The following is a 16,101-nucleotide window of genomic DNA, read 5'->3' on the forward strand; positions in this document are numbered from 1 at the left end:
CACAAGCAGCATACAAGCAGCACACAAGCAGCACACAAGCAGCACGTAAGCACCATACAAGCAGCACACAAGCAGGACACAAGCAGGACACAAGCAGCACACAAGCAGCACACAAGCAGCACACAAGCAGCACGTAAGCAGCATACAAGCAGGACACAAGCACCATACAAGCAGCACACAAGCAGCATACAAGCAGCACACAAGCAGCACACAAGCCGCACACAAGCAGCACACAAGCAGCACGTAAGCAGCATACAAGCAGCACACAAGCAGCACACAAGCAGCACACAAGCAGCACACAAGCAGCACGTAAGCAGCACACAAGCAGGACACAAGCAGGACACAAGCACCATACAAGCAGCATACAAGCAGCACACAAGCCGCACACAAGCAGCACACAAGCAGCACACAAGCAGCATACAAGCAGGACACAAGCAGCACACAAGCAGCACACAAGCAGCACACAAGCAGGACACAAGCAGCATACAAGCAGCACACAAGCCGCACACAAGCCACACACAAGCAGCACGTAAGCAGCATACAAGCAGCACACAAGCAGCACACAAGCAGCACACAAGCAGGACACAAGCAGGACACAAGCAGGACACAAGCAGCATACAAGCAGCACACAAGCCGCACACAAGCAGCACACAAGCACCATACAAGCAGCACACAAGCAGCACACAAGCAGCATACAAGCAGCACGTAAGCAGCATACAAGCAGCACACAAGCAGGACACAAGCAGGACACAAGCAGGACACAAGCAGCACACAAGCAGCACACAAGCAGCATACAAGCAGGACACAAGCACCATACAAGCAGCACACAAGCAGCATACAAGCAGCACACAAGCAGCACACAAGCCGCACACAAGCAGCATGTAAGCAGCATACAAGCAGCACACAAGCAGCACACAAGCAGCACACAAGCAGCATACAAGCAGCACACAAGCAGCACACAAGCAGGACACAAGCACCATACAAGCAGCACACAAGCAGCACACAAGCAGCACGTAAGCAGCACGTAAGCAGCATTCAAGCAGCACACAAGCAGCATACAAGCAGCACACAAGCAGCACACAAGCAGCACGTAAGCACCATACAAGCAGCACACAAGCAGGACACAAGCAGGACACAAGCAGCACACAAGCAGCACACAAGCAGCACACAAGCAGCACGTAAGCAGCATACAAGCAGGACACAAGCACCATACAAGCAGCACACAAGCAGCATACAAGCAGCACACAAGCAGCACACAAGCCGCACACAAGCAGCACACAAGCAGCACGTAAGCAGCATACAAGCAGCACACAAGCAGCACACAAGCAGCACACAAGCAGCACGTAAGCAGCATACAAGCAGCACACAAGCAGGACACAAGCACCATACAAGCAGCATACAAGCAGCACACAAGCCGCACACAAGCAGCACACAAGCAGCACACAAGCAGCATACAAGCAGGACACAAGCAGCACACAAGCAGCACACAAGCAGCACACAAGCAGGACACAAGCAGCATACAAGCAGCACACAAGCCGCACACAAGCCACACACAAGCAGCACGTAAGCAGCACACAAGCAGCACACAAGCAGCACACAAGCAGGACACAAGCAGGACACAAGCAGGACACAAGCACCATACAAGCAGCACACAAGCACCATACAAGCAGCACACAAGCACCATACAAGCAGCATACAACCAGGACACAAGCAGCATACAAGCAGCACGTAAGCAGCACACAAGCAGGACACAAGCAGGACACAAGCAGGACACAAGCAGCATACAAGCAGCACACAAGCCGCACACAAGCAGCACACAAGCAGCACACAAGCAGCACACAAGCAGCATACAAGCAGCACGTAAGCAGCATACAAGCAGGACACAAGCAGGACACAAGCACCATACAAGCAGCACACAAGCAGCACACAAGCCGCACACAAGCAGCACACAAGCAGCACGTAAGCAGCATACAAGCAGCACACAAGCAGGACACAAGCACCATACAAGCAGCACACAAGCAGCATACAAGCCGCACGTAAGCAGCACACAAGCCGCACGTAAGCAGCACACAAGCAGCACACAAGCAGCATACAAGCACCATACAAGCACCATACAAGCAGCACACAAGCAGCACGTAAGCAGGACACAAGCAGGACACAAGCAGGACACAAGCAGGACACAAGCAGCACGTAAGCAGCACACAAGCAGCTTACAAGCAGCACACAAGCAGGACACAAGCACCATACAAGCAGCATACAAGCAGCACGTAAGCACCATACAAGCAGCACACAAGCAGGACACAAGCAGCACACAAGCAGCACACAAGCAGCACGTAAGCAGCACACAAGCAGCACACAAGCAGCATACAAGCAGCACACAAGCAGCACACAAGCAGGACACAAGCACCATACAAGCAGCACACAAGCAGCACACAAGCAGCACGTAAGCAGCACGTAAGCAGCATTCAAGCAGCACACAAGCAGCACACAAGCAGCACGTAAGCAGCACACAAGCAGCACACAAGCAGCACACAAGCAGCACACAAGCAGCACACAAGCAGCACGTAAGCAGCATACAAGCAGCACACAAGCAGGACACAAGCACCATACAAGCAGCATACAAGCAGCACACAAGCAGCACGTAAGCACCATACAAGCAGCACACAAGCAGGACACAAGCAGGACACAAGCAGCACACAAGCAGCACACAAGCAGCACACAAGCAGCACGTAAGCAGCACACAAGCAGCATACAAGCAGCACACAAGCAGGACACAAGCAGGACACAAGCACCATACAAGCAGCACACAAGCAGCACACAAGCAGCACACAAGCAGCACACAAGCACCATACAAGCAGCACGTAAGCAGCATTCAAGCAGCACACAAGCAGCATACAAGCAGCACACAAGCAGCACACAAGCAGCACACAAGCAGCATACAAGCAGCACACAAGCAGCACACAAGCAGGACACAAGCAGGACACAAGCAGCACGTAAGCAGCACACAAGCAGCACACAAGCAGCACGTAAGCAGCACACAAGCAGCACACAAGCAGGACACAAGCAGCACACAAGCAGCACACAAGCAGCACACAAGCAGCACGTAAGCAGCACGTAAGCAGCATTCAAGCAGCACACAAGCAGCACACAAGCAGCACGTAAGCAGCATTCAAGCAGCACACAAGCAGCACACAAGCAGCACGTAAGCACCATACAAGCAGCACACAAGCAGCACACAAGCAGCACACAAGCAGGACACAAGCACCATACAAGCAGCACACAAGCAGCACACAAGCAGCACACAAGCAGCACGTAAGCAGCACGTAAGCAGCATTCAAGCAGCACACAAGCAGCACACAAGCAGCACGTAAGCACCATACAAGCAGCACACAAGCAGGACACAAGCAGGACACAAGCAGCACACAAGCAGCACACAAGCAGCACGTAAGCAGCATACAAGCAGGACACAAGCACCATACAAGCAGCACACAAGCAGCATACAAGCAGCACACAAGCACCATACAAGCAGCACACAAGCAGCACACAAGCCGCACACAAGCAGCACGTAAGCAGCACGTAAGCAGCATACAAGCAGCACACAAGCAGCACACAAGCAGCACACAAGCAGCACACAAGCAGCACGTAAGCAGCATACAAGCAGCACACAAGCAGGACACAAGCCGCACACAAGCAGCACACAAGCAGCACACAAGCAGCACACAAGCCGCACACAAGCAGCACACAAGCAGCACACAAGCAGCACGTAAGCAGCATACAAGCAGCACACAAGCAGCACACAAGCCGCACACAAGCCGCACACAAGCCGCACACAAGCAGCACACAAGCAGCATACAAGCAGGACACAAGCAGCACACAAGCAGCACGTAAGCAGCACACAAGCAGCACACAAGCAGCATGTAAGCAGCATACAAGTAGGACACAAGCAGGACACAAGCAGCACGTAAGCAGCATACAAGTAGGACACAAGCAGGACACAAGCAGGACACAAGCAGCACACAAGCAGCACACAAGCAGCACACAAGCAGCACGTAAGCAGCAAACAAGCAGCACGTAAGCAGCAAACAAGCAGCACACAAGCAGCATACAAGCAGCACACAAGCAGCACACAAGCAGCACACAAGCAGAACACAAGCAGCACACAAGCAGCACACAAGCCGCACACAAGCCGCACACAAGCAGCACACAAGCAGCACACAAGCAGCACGTAAGCAGCATACAAGCAGGACACAAGCAGGACACAAGCAGGACACAAGCAGCACACAAGCAGCACGCAAGCAGCACACAAGCCGCACACAAGCAGCACACAAGCAGCACACAAGCAGCACGTAAGCAGCACACAAGCAGCATACAAGCAGCACACAAGCAGGACACAAGCAGGACACAAGCACCATACAATCAGCACACAAGCAGCATACAAGCAGCACACAAGCAGCACACAAGCAGCACGTAAGCAGCATACAAGCAGGACACAAGCAGGACACAAGCAGCACACAAGCAGCACACAAGCAGCACACAAGCCGCACACAAGCAGCACGTAAGCAGCATACAAGCAGGACACAAGCAGGACACAAGCAGGACACAAGCAGCACACAAGCCGCACACAAGCAGCACACAAGCAGCACACAAGCAGCACGTAAGCAGCATACAAGCAGGACACAAGCAGCACACAAGCAGGACACAAGCAGCACACAAGCCGCACATAAGCAGCACACAAGCAGGACACAAGCAGCACACAAGCAGGACACAAGCCGCACACAAGCAGCACACAAGCCGCACATAAGCAGCACACAAGCAGCACACAAGCAGCACACAAGCAGCACGTAAGCAGCATACAAGCAGGACACAAGCAGCACACAAGCAGGACACAAGCAGCACACAGGCAGCACACAAGCCGCACACAAGCCGCACACAAGCAGCACGTAAGCAGCATACAAGCAGGACACAAGCAGGACACAAGCAGCACACAAGCAGGACACAAGCCGCACACAAGCCGCACACAAGCAGCACACAAGCAGCACACAAGCAGCACGTAAGCAGCATACAAGCAGGACACAAGCAGCACACAAGCAGGACACAAGCAGCACACAAGCCGCACATAAGCAGCACACAAGCAGGACACAAGCAGCACACAAGCAGCACACAAGCCGCACATAAGCCGCACACAAGCCGCACATAAGCAGCACACAAGCAGCACACAAGCAGCACACAAGCAGCACGTAAGCAGCATACAAGCAGGACACAAGCAGCACACAAGCAGGACACAAGCAGCACACAAGCAGCACATAAGCAGCACACAAGCAGGACACAGGCAGCACACAGGCAGCACACAAGCCGCACACAAGCCGCACACAAGCCGCACACAAGCAGCACACAAGCAGGACACAAGCAGCACACAAGCACCATACAAGCAGGACACAAGCAGCACACAAGCCGCACACAAGCAGCACACAAGCCGCACACAAGCAGCACACAAGCAGCACACAAGCAGCACACAAGCAGGACACAAGCAGCACACAAGCACCATACAAGCAGCACACAAGCAGCACACAAGCCGCACACAAGCAGCACACAAGCAGGACACAAGCAGCACACAAGCCGCACACAAGCAGCACACAGGCAGGACACAGGCAGCACACAGGCAGCACACAAGCCGCACACAAGCCGCACACAAGCCGCACACAAGCAGGACACAAGCAGCACACAAGCACCATACAAGCAGGACACAAGCAGCACACAAGCCGCACACAAGCAGCACACAAGCCGCACACAAGCAGCACACAAGCAGGACACAAGCAGCACACAAGCAGGACACAAGCAGCACACAAGCACCATACAAGCACCATACAAGCAGCACACAAGCCGCACACAAGCAGCACACAAGCAGGACACAAGCAGCACACAAGCAGCACACAAGCACCATACAAGCCGCACACAAGCAGCACACAAGCAGGACACAAGCAGCACACAAGCAGCACACAAGCACCATACAAGCAGCACACAAGCAGCACACAAGCCGCACACAAGCAGCACACAAGCAGCACACAAGCAGCACGTAAGCAGCATACAAGCAGGACACAAGCAGCACACAAGCAGGACACAAGCAGCACACAAGCCGCACATAAGCAGCACACAAGCAGGACACAAGCAGCACACAAGCAGGACACAAGCCGCACACAAGCAGCACACAAGCCGCACATAAGCAGCACACAAGCAGGACACAGGCAGCACACAGGCAGCACACAAGCCGCACACAAGCCGCACACAAGCCGCACACAAGCAGCACACAAGCAGGACACAAGCAGCACACAAGCACCATACAAGCAGGACACAAGCAGCACACAAGCCGCACACAAGCAGCACACAAGCCGCACACAAGCAGCACACAAGCAGCACACAAGCAGCACACAAGCAGGACACAAGCAGCACACAAGCACCATACAAGCAGCACACAAGCAGCACACAAGCCGCACACAAGCAGCACACAAGCAGGACACAAGCAGCACACAAGCCGCACACAAGCAGCACACAAGCAGGACACAGGCAGCACACAGGCAGCACACAAGCCGCACACAAGCCGCACACAAGCAGCACACAAGCAGGACACAAGCAGCACACAAGCACCATACAAGCAGGACACAAGCAGCACACAAGCCGCACACAAGCAGCACACAAGCCGCACACAAGCAGCACACAAGCAGGACACAAGCAGCACACAAGCAGGACACAAGCAGCACACAAGCACCATACAAGCAGCACACAAGCAGCACACAAGCCGCACACAAGCAGCACACAAGCAGGACACAAGCAGCACACAAGCAGCACACAAGCACCATACAAGCCGCACACAAGCAGCACACAAGCAGGACACAAGCAGCACACAAGCAGCACACAAGCACCATACAAGCAGCACACAAGCAGCACACAAGCCGCACACAAGCCGCACACAAGCAGCACGTAAGCAGCATACAAGCAGGACACAAGCAGCACACAAGCAGGACACAAGCAGCACACAAGCCGCACATAAGCAGCACACAAGCAGGACACAAGCAGCACACAAGCAGGACACAAGCCGCACACAAGCAGCACACAAGCCGCACATAAGCAGCACACAAGCAGCACACAAGCAGCACACAAGCAGCACACAAGCAGCACACAAGCAGCACGTAAGCAGCATACAAGCAGGACACAAGCAGCACACAAGCAGGACACAAGCAGCACACAGGCAGCACACAAGCCGCACACAAGCAGCACACAAGCAGCACACAAGCAGCACACAAGCAGCATACAAGCAGGACACAAGCAGCACACAAGCAGGACACAAGCAGCACACAAGCCGCACATAAGCAGCACACAAGTAGCACACAAGCAGCACGTAAGCAGCATACAAGCAGGACACAAGCAGGACACAAGCAGCACACAAGCAGCACACAAGCCGCACATAAGCAGCACACAAGCCGCACATAAGCAGCACACAAGCAGCACGTAAGCAGCACACAAGCAGGACACAAGCAGCACACAAGCCGCACATAAGCAGCACACAAGCAGGACACAAGCAGCACACAAGCAGGACACAAGCAGCACACAAGCCGCACACAAGCCGCACATAAGCAGCACACAAGCAGGACACAAGCAGCACACAAGCAACACACAAGCCGCACATAAGCAGCACACAAGCAGCACACAAGCAGCACACAAGCAGCACGTAAGCAGCACACAAGCAGCACACAAGCCGCACATAAGCAGCACACAAGCAGGACACAAGCAGCACACAAGCAGGACACAAGCAGCACACAAGCCGCACATAAGCAGCACACAAGCAGGACACAGGCAGCACACAAGCCGCACACAAGCCGCACACAAGCCGCACACAAGCCGCACACAAGCAGCACACAAGCAGCACACAAGCAGGACACAAGCAGCACACAAGCACCATACAAGCAGGACACAAGCAGCACACAAGCCGCACACAAGCAGCACACAAGCCGCACACAAGCAGCACACAAGCAGCACACAAGCAGCACACAAGCAGGACACAAGCACCATACAAGCAGCACACAAGCAGCACACAAGCAGCACACAAGCAGCACACAAGCCGCACACAAGCCGCACACAAGCAGCACACAGGCAGCACACAAGCCGCACACAAGCCGCACACAAGCCGCACACAAGCAGGACACAAGCAGCACACAAGCACCATACAAGCAGGACACAAGCAGCACACAAGCCGCACACAAGCAGCACACAAGCCGCACACAAGCAGCACACAAGCAGGACACAAGCAGCACACAAGCAGGACACAAGCAGCACACAAGCACCATACAAGCAGCACACAAGCAGCACACAAGCAGCACACAAGCCGCACACAAGCAGCACACAAGCAGCACACAAGCAGCACACAAGCCGCACACAAGCAGCTTTACAATTCCGTTCTTGCAGTTATGGTAACGCAGCGTCCCGCCCCCTGTGTGTATTATTTATCTGAGCTGTGTTGTACAGTATCAGTATAATGTGCGAGAACATCGGCCGGATAAGTGACCCATGGAGTCACACAAGCCATCCGCCGCAGAAGAGAGAAAGAGGCCAGGAAGACTCCGTCACCCGATGACGATCCTGGCCTCTTCCCTCCCCCCACCAATGTTGGCGACATGCCTCCAGTTCGGTAAATAGAGCCTATTGCTGCCCACAAGCGTCATCAGACTGTCAATCACTGACAGTCCACTGCCGCTCTGAACACGCAGGACCTGTACGGCGCATGTGCAGATTTGTGCACCGCTGAATCAGGCCATGAGTCTGCAATCACTCCTGTAACACGCCCATCACCCTCCCATCATGCCTGTGACCTTCCCATAACACGCCTGTGCCCTCCCATAATATGCCCATGACCCTCCCATCATGCCTGTGACCCTCCCATAACACGCCCTTAAGATGGTGCATCTTTGCGCGTCCGCATAGCAGATGCCGAGGAATGCACTAAACATTTCCATTACCTTTCCGAGGCCGTGCATGTCAATCGCAACTACGACTTTGTGCGGATACTGTTAGGTCACATGTGCCGCACGGCTTCTGAAACACGTGCGGACTATAACAAACATCGACCATTGGCGTGAATATCGGCGCTGCGTGAGCCTCAGAATCAGGCCCCTAATGTGTGTAAGGTAATGTAGTACACTCCATCTGTGCGTTGTTATTATCAGCCTCCTGTGACAGGAACGCTGCTACATACGCTGACTTATTCCTGGTACACATCTACTCTGCCCATGATCTACACATGTAACACGTCATTATAGGGGGATGACATGACTGTAAATACAATAATGGTAATTAGCTCATATATGTCGCCCTGATCTACACGCAGTACGAGTTCCCATATGTCGCTACCCTCTCGGATCAGGAGTCACTGGAGCAGTAGTTTTCTATTGACAGATATAAAATTACCGTTCAGTCCCATATAGACCCCAGAGTAGCTTATGCTGAATGCAGCCCATTGTGCTGTAAATAGGGCACAGAATGTCCCATGAGTGGATAGATTTAGTTGTGTTTCCCCATATTGCACAGTTGTATCTCATCCTGACCCAATCTCTCCTCATGTTACAGTCTATAGCGGCGTCTCTGCGACATTCGGGGCGTTTTGTAGCCATTAGGACCAATATCCAGATGCTATAACATTCCCGGCATGCACCGGACTACGGCTTGTGCTTACCACATTGTGCCCGCTTCCGGTAGTAGATGAGCAGCCGGCTAAACAGGCGGAAACATAGGCCACCCCGTTATCCCCACACACGGGGTCCCACACGTCAGTCGCACAGCCGCAGTTCATGTTACAGTCAGCGGATAAGTTGCCCACGTAGGACTCCTGCTCAACACTGAGATAAAACACATATTTTATCACTATAATGTCACACAAACATTACCACAAAATGTCTCTGATTATAATATAAAATCTGCTCTCCCACCCAATATAAAATACAGATGTTTATATGTAAGTGATTACTAGGGGTCTCCATACAGTATGTAGATGATCACTGGTGTCACTGTATGGTATGTAGATGATCACTAGTGTCTGTGTACAGTACGTAGATGATCGCTGGGGTCTCTGGCCCTGGTTCAGAGCCAGACGAGAGCGCTCAAGCGCTTGCGAGCGGGTCTGAATCAGGCCCAGTGTGCGGCACGTTGGTGATCACTGGTGTCTCTGTATGGTATGTAGATGATCACTGGTGTCTCTGTACGGTATGTAGAAGATCGGTATGTAGATGATCACTGGTGTCTGTGTACAGTATGTAGATGATCACTGGTGTCTCTGTACAGTATATAGATGATCGCTGGTATCTCTGTACGGTATATAGATGATCACTGGTGTCTCTGTACAGTATATAGATGATCGCTGGTGTCTCTGTACGGTATGTAGATGATCACTGGTGTCTCTGTACGATATGTAGAAGATCGGTATGTAGATGATCACTGGTGTCTGTGTACAGTATGTAGATGATCACTGGTGTCTCTGTACAGTATATAGATGATCACTGGTATCTCTGTACAGTATGTAGATGATCACTGGTGTCTCTGTACAGTATATAGATGATCGCTGGTGTCTCTGTACAGTATGTAGATGATCACTGGTGTCTCTGTACGGTATGTAGAAGATTGGTATGTAGATGATCACTGGTGTCTCTGTACAGTATATAGATGATCGCTGGTGTCTCTGTACAGTATGTAGATGATCACTGGTGTCTCTGTACGGTATGTAGAAGATTGGTATGTAGATGATCACTGGTGTCTGTGTACAGTATGTAGATGATTACTGGTGTCTGTGTACAGTATGTAGATGATCACTGGTGTCTCTGTACAGTATATAGATGATCGCTGGTGTCTCTGTACGGTATGTAGATGATCACCGGTGTCTCTGTACAGTATGTAGATGATCACTGGGGTCTCTGTACAGTATGTTGGTGATCACCGGTGTCTCTGTATGGTATGTAGATGATCACTGGGGTCTTTGTACGGTATGTAGATGATCGCTGGGGTCTCTGTACAGTATATAGATGATCACTGGTGTCTGTGTACAGTATGTAGATGATCGCTGGGGTCTCTGGGCCTGATTCAAAGCCGGACGCTCTTTGAGAGTGCTCGCTCTGAATCAGGTCGTCCTTGTTTTCTTTTAAAGACTGCCTCCTGGCCGCTCGCTAAGCTGTGGGTGACCACCCACACCTTTAGCGAGCTGCCAGGTGATGGTTGCTATGGTCACGACCATCGCGGCTTGCGATGAGACCCTTGTGGCAGGGTCTCCTTCCCGCAAGCCCCAGTGAGCTTTCGGCTCTAATAGAGCCGGAAGCTCACCCACTGACATCACTCGTCTGACATCAGGCGTACCTTCGGGAACGCCTCCATTTGGCCAGCCACCCCCCTGCCCGCCTTCAAAATGGGGCAAGCTGTCAATCACAATCGACAGCTGCCCCGCTTTGGTGCGAGACCCAGACGGAGCACCCGTTGCTGGCCGGGTCTCGCGCATGGGCAGTGGGGGACCATCGACCCGCTTGCGAGCGCTCTGCGCTCGCGAGCGGGTCTGAATCAGGCCCTCTGTACGGTATGTTAATGATCACTGGTGTCTCTGCGGTATGTAGATGAACACTGGTATCTCTGTACGGTATGTTGATGATCACTGTGTTTTACGTGTTGTCTATGTGATATGTAATGCTGTATGTGTGACGTGTTTGCGGTGGGAGTAATAAAGGTGATTCAAGACATCTTTATCAGAATCGCAATTTTATCTTTTTAAATGTACATTTTTGGTATAATTGGGGGACACCAGTATATATATATCACTTGCTGGTTTTATCTTCACAGCAACTAATTTATTACAGGTTAATTCCTTCTTTACTACTACAGGCCGCGCATTATCCTGCAAGCTCCTACCCGTCATATGAAACAGTCAGGCCGGCTACAGCTGAGTTCTTACACGCCATGGCGAAGGCCAGGAGATACAGCGCGTATTCCGTTATTGACATACAAAATCCCATCCTCGCTGCCATCAGTGTTGTGATCTTATATCTCTTCATGAAGAAGCCCCCAAGGAAATAGCCGACAGCTACGATGGGCAGACTGTACACCCCTGCGGAGAGAAGACAAAGCATAATCATGCAACCTGTGGGTAATCGGCGACATAACGCTGAGAGCGGTCACACCGGCTCCTCCATCACTGGCAAGTAGAGATGGCTACTGAGTGAGTGTCTGGTAAGAGGGTGGATGGGGCCTCTGAAACAATGGATTTGTGATTGGGAACGCAGCAGTGTTTCCAGACACACCCCTGACACTCCCATAACACACCCCTGACACTCCCATAACACACCCCTGACACACCACTGACACTCCCCTAACACACCCCTGACACTCCCCTAACACGCCCCTGACACTCCCCTGACATGCCCCTGACACTCCCCTGACACGCCCCTGACACTCCCATAACACACCCCTGACACTGACACTCCCCTAACACGCCTCTGACACTCTCATAACATGCCCCTGACACTCCCCTAACATGCCCCTGACACTCCCCTAACATGCCCCTGACACTCCCATAACACGCCCCTGACACTCCCATAACATGCCCCTGACACTCCCATAACACGCCCCTGATACTCCCATAACAAACCCCTGACACTCCCATAACATGCCCCTGATATGCCCCTGACACTCCCCTAACATGCCCCTGATACTCCCCTAACACGCCCCTGACACTCCCCTAACATGCCCCTGACACTCCCCTAACACACCCCTGACACTCCCCTAACACATCCCTGACACTCCCCTAACACATCCTTGACACTCCCCTAACACGCCTCTGACACTCCCATAACACGCCCCTGACACTCCCATAACACGCCCCTGACACTCTCATAACATGCCCCTGACACTCCCATAACACGCCCCTGACACTCCCATAACACACCCCTGACACTCCCATAACACACCCCTGACACTCCCATAACATGCCCCTGATATGACCCTGACACTCCCTTAATATGCCCGTGACACTCCCCTAACACGCCCTTGACACTCCTATAACACGTGCCCATCCCATGGCTCCTTTATACGATCAACTTGGGTCACCTCCCAGTCTCCACCTTGAAATAACTGGAAATAGCAAATCCCTTCTAGGAAAAGAACTGGACGTTGTTTTCTAACTGAAAGGGGGTGATGAAAGTTTGGACCTTTACAGTGCGCAGTACAGAGATTCTCCCACTTGGATGGGTGCTGAGTGGACCATAAAAGCAACGTCCCTGAGCTTCTACCCACCCAACTACTCCTGCAGGTTCTGGCAGTGCACTCTCCCACCCCTAGGTGTCGCGGTGGGGATGTGACTTTATACAGGTACTGTATATGGAATATATCTGGATATCTGGTGCCGGATCATCCTGAGCGACTTTGTGATATTATACGCACCTATTAAAAAGATGGCTTCCGATGCCGATATACCGTACTGCTGCTCCAAAAATTTGGGAGTGAATGACATGAATCCCACAAACGCACTGAACTGAAGGAACGTTACCAGCAAAAACAACATATAGACCTTATTCTTCAAGAGATCCTTTAGGAGGACGAGGAATCCTGCAACACGAGAGGAGACAGAGATTATTGCCCATATCGTGTCTCCGTGTCCTTGGGCACATTGCGCATTGTCATACATACAGCATTATGGGGAGTATGTAGTAAAATTAGTCCACAAGTACAATTTTCGCTCCCTGCTTATTGCGAGGAAACGCTCCAATCTCCCATTACACGACCACGAGACAAGTGTTGTTTTACGCTCCCTCCAGACCACTTCCAAGACGCGCCAAGGATCACCCATTGCTTTGCCATCTTGCCCACTGCCTCGCCCCATCTATGTGATGGCCTTTATTTACATTCACTTCTGGATTTATTTGCACCATGGACATTTGCGGCAGCCTCGCGTCTATCTCTAGCGACTCTCTTTATAAAAGAAACATGGCCTCTGAAGCATTGGATTTGCGATTGGCAGTGCAGCAATGTTTCCAGACACACCCATGACACTCCCCTAACACAACCCAGACACTCCCCTAACATGCCCCTGACACTCCCGTAACACGCCCCTGACACTCCCATAACACACCCCTGACACTCCCATAACACACCCCTGACACTCCCATAACACACCCATGACACTCCCATAACATGCCCCTGACACTCCCATAACACACCTCTGACACTCCCCTAACACGCCCCTGACACTCCCCTAACACAACCCAGACACTCCCCTAACATGCCCCTGACACTCCCATAACACGCCCCTGACACTCCCATAACACGCCCCTGACACTCCCATAACAGACCCATGACACTCCCATAACATGCCCCTGACACTCCCATAACACACCTCTGACACTCCCATAACATACCCCTGATACTCCCATAACATGCCCATGACAGCCCCTGACACTCCCATAACACACCCCTGCCACTCCCATAACACACCCCTGCCACTCCCATAACACGCCCCTAACACTCCCATAACAAACCCATGGCACTCCCATAACACGCCCATGGCACTCCCATAACACGCCCATGGCACTCCCATGACATGCCCATAGCATCCCATTAAACTCCCATAAAATGACACACCTATGACATTCCATAACACGCCCCTGACACTTACATAAAACGTCCCTGACATGCCCATAACACACTCCTGACACACCCATAACACGCCCCTGACACTCGCATAACATGCCCCTAACACTCGCATAACACGCCCCTAATACGCCCATGCAATGGCTCCATTATACAATTAACATAGGCCACCTCCCAGTCTCCACCCTGAAATGATCAGAGTAGCAAATCCCTTCTCAAGTGTTAGTGATGCAACGAGCATAAGACCCCTGTCAACGAGCAGGTAATTTAAACGTAATTAGAAGCCTTACTGTGGGGCATAAAATGGTGTAAGGGGCAAATATGTAAGTGGCACTTTGGTAATAGGCATTACAGTGTGTGGCATAATGTGTAATGGGCGTTATGGTGTGTGGAATAATGTAAGTCACTATACCAGGGACGTCTGACTAGTGCACTGCCTTATGGAGGAGCAAGGACAAAATCCAGGTACGGGAAGGGAGGGGGCGCAAAATGACTGCCTTGTCCCGGGTGACAGATATCCTAGTTTCAGCCCAAAGATCACCATGGTGACCATCGCTGATTGGCTGAGAGCGGACACTGCCACAGCAGCCATACGCTGTCAGTCAATCAGTGCCTCCCCACTGACTCTGATGGAGTGACCAGGGATAAACACTTCATTTCGGGTGTCATTGGGGGATAGGTTTTATTTTTTTTATTTTCCAAAGACCTATAGATGCCCACATGGAGGGAAGAGGAGACCCCCAGAGTTTGGTGAGTATGGATATTTGCTTAATAGATTTTTTTTCAATAAAATATGAATTCAGTCGGTGTGTAAATGTCCTGGGGTTCTTTTCATATTTTCGTAAAGGTGGACTACAGATGCCAGCGAGCCCTTAATGTCCTGGCACAATCCCTGGGACTTGAAGTCCATGTGCAACAAACAATAGTATTTACTATTTTATTATTATTAAATTAACCCAGAACCCACCACCACCCGATAGTTCCTCTTGATGGGGAGACCCCATATTTTGATGAGATCCCCACTTTCAGAGGTTTTCCAGCCCCGGGCTGACTAGTTTGGGGTTGGTTAATGTGATGCATATCTCCCAACTGTCCTGAATTCAATGGGACAGTCCCATTTTTCTGGTACTGTCCCGCTGTCCCACCTGTGGGCCGCAGTGTCCCGTGGTGGGGAAGAAGTTGGGGAGAGCACATAGCAGAGCAGCTGGTGTGCAGAAGAGCCTGGGGGCTGCCCAGCATCTCGGAAAGTGCTGGGCATGCCCCCCTATAGTGACATAAACGGGGGTTTCAGAGAGGTCACGCTCCTTCCAGTGAAGCCCTGCCCCATTTTTGGGCGCTTCGAAGAGTACAAAAGTTGGGAGGTATGGTGATGGCAGGGGACACTGTGTCCCCCTCCTAAAGCATCAGCCCCTGGCTGGTTCAGCCTGGTGCTGGTTA

The 16,101-nt window shown here is 52.0% G+C and overlaps 1 protein-coding gene across 1 annotated transcript in view; it reads right to left on the bottom strand.

Moving 5' to 3' along the window:
- LOC148443351 (solute carrier organic anion transporter family member 1A2-like) overlaps positions 1–16,101 on the bottom strand; it is a 93,918-nt gene that overhangs the window by 50,938 nt on the left and 26,879 nt on the right. Inside the window, exons 9-11 of the mRNA XM_088462940.1 lie at positions 13,459–13,623; positions 11,932–12,127; positions 9,722–9,884 (exon numbers count right to left, since the gene is read on the bottom strand). Coding sequence (XP_088319066.1) covers positions 9,722–9,884; positions 11,932–12,127; positions 13,459–13,623 — 524 coding nt within the window. The remainder of the gene's footprint in view (positions 1–9,721; positions 9,885–11,931; positions 12,128–13,458; positions 13,624–16,101) is intronic.

This window comes from Taudactylus pleione, unplaced genomic scaffold (genome assembly GCF_031769625.1).
Source record: "Taudactylus pleione unplaced genomic scaffold, aTauple2 ptg001296l, whole genome shotgun sequence".
In the NCBI taxonomy this organism is placed as follows: Eukaryota; Metazoa; Chordata; class Amphibia; order Anura; family Myobatrachidae; genus Taudactylus; species Taudactylus pleione.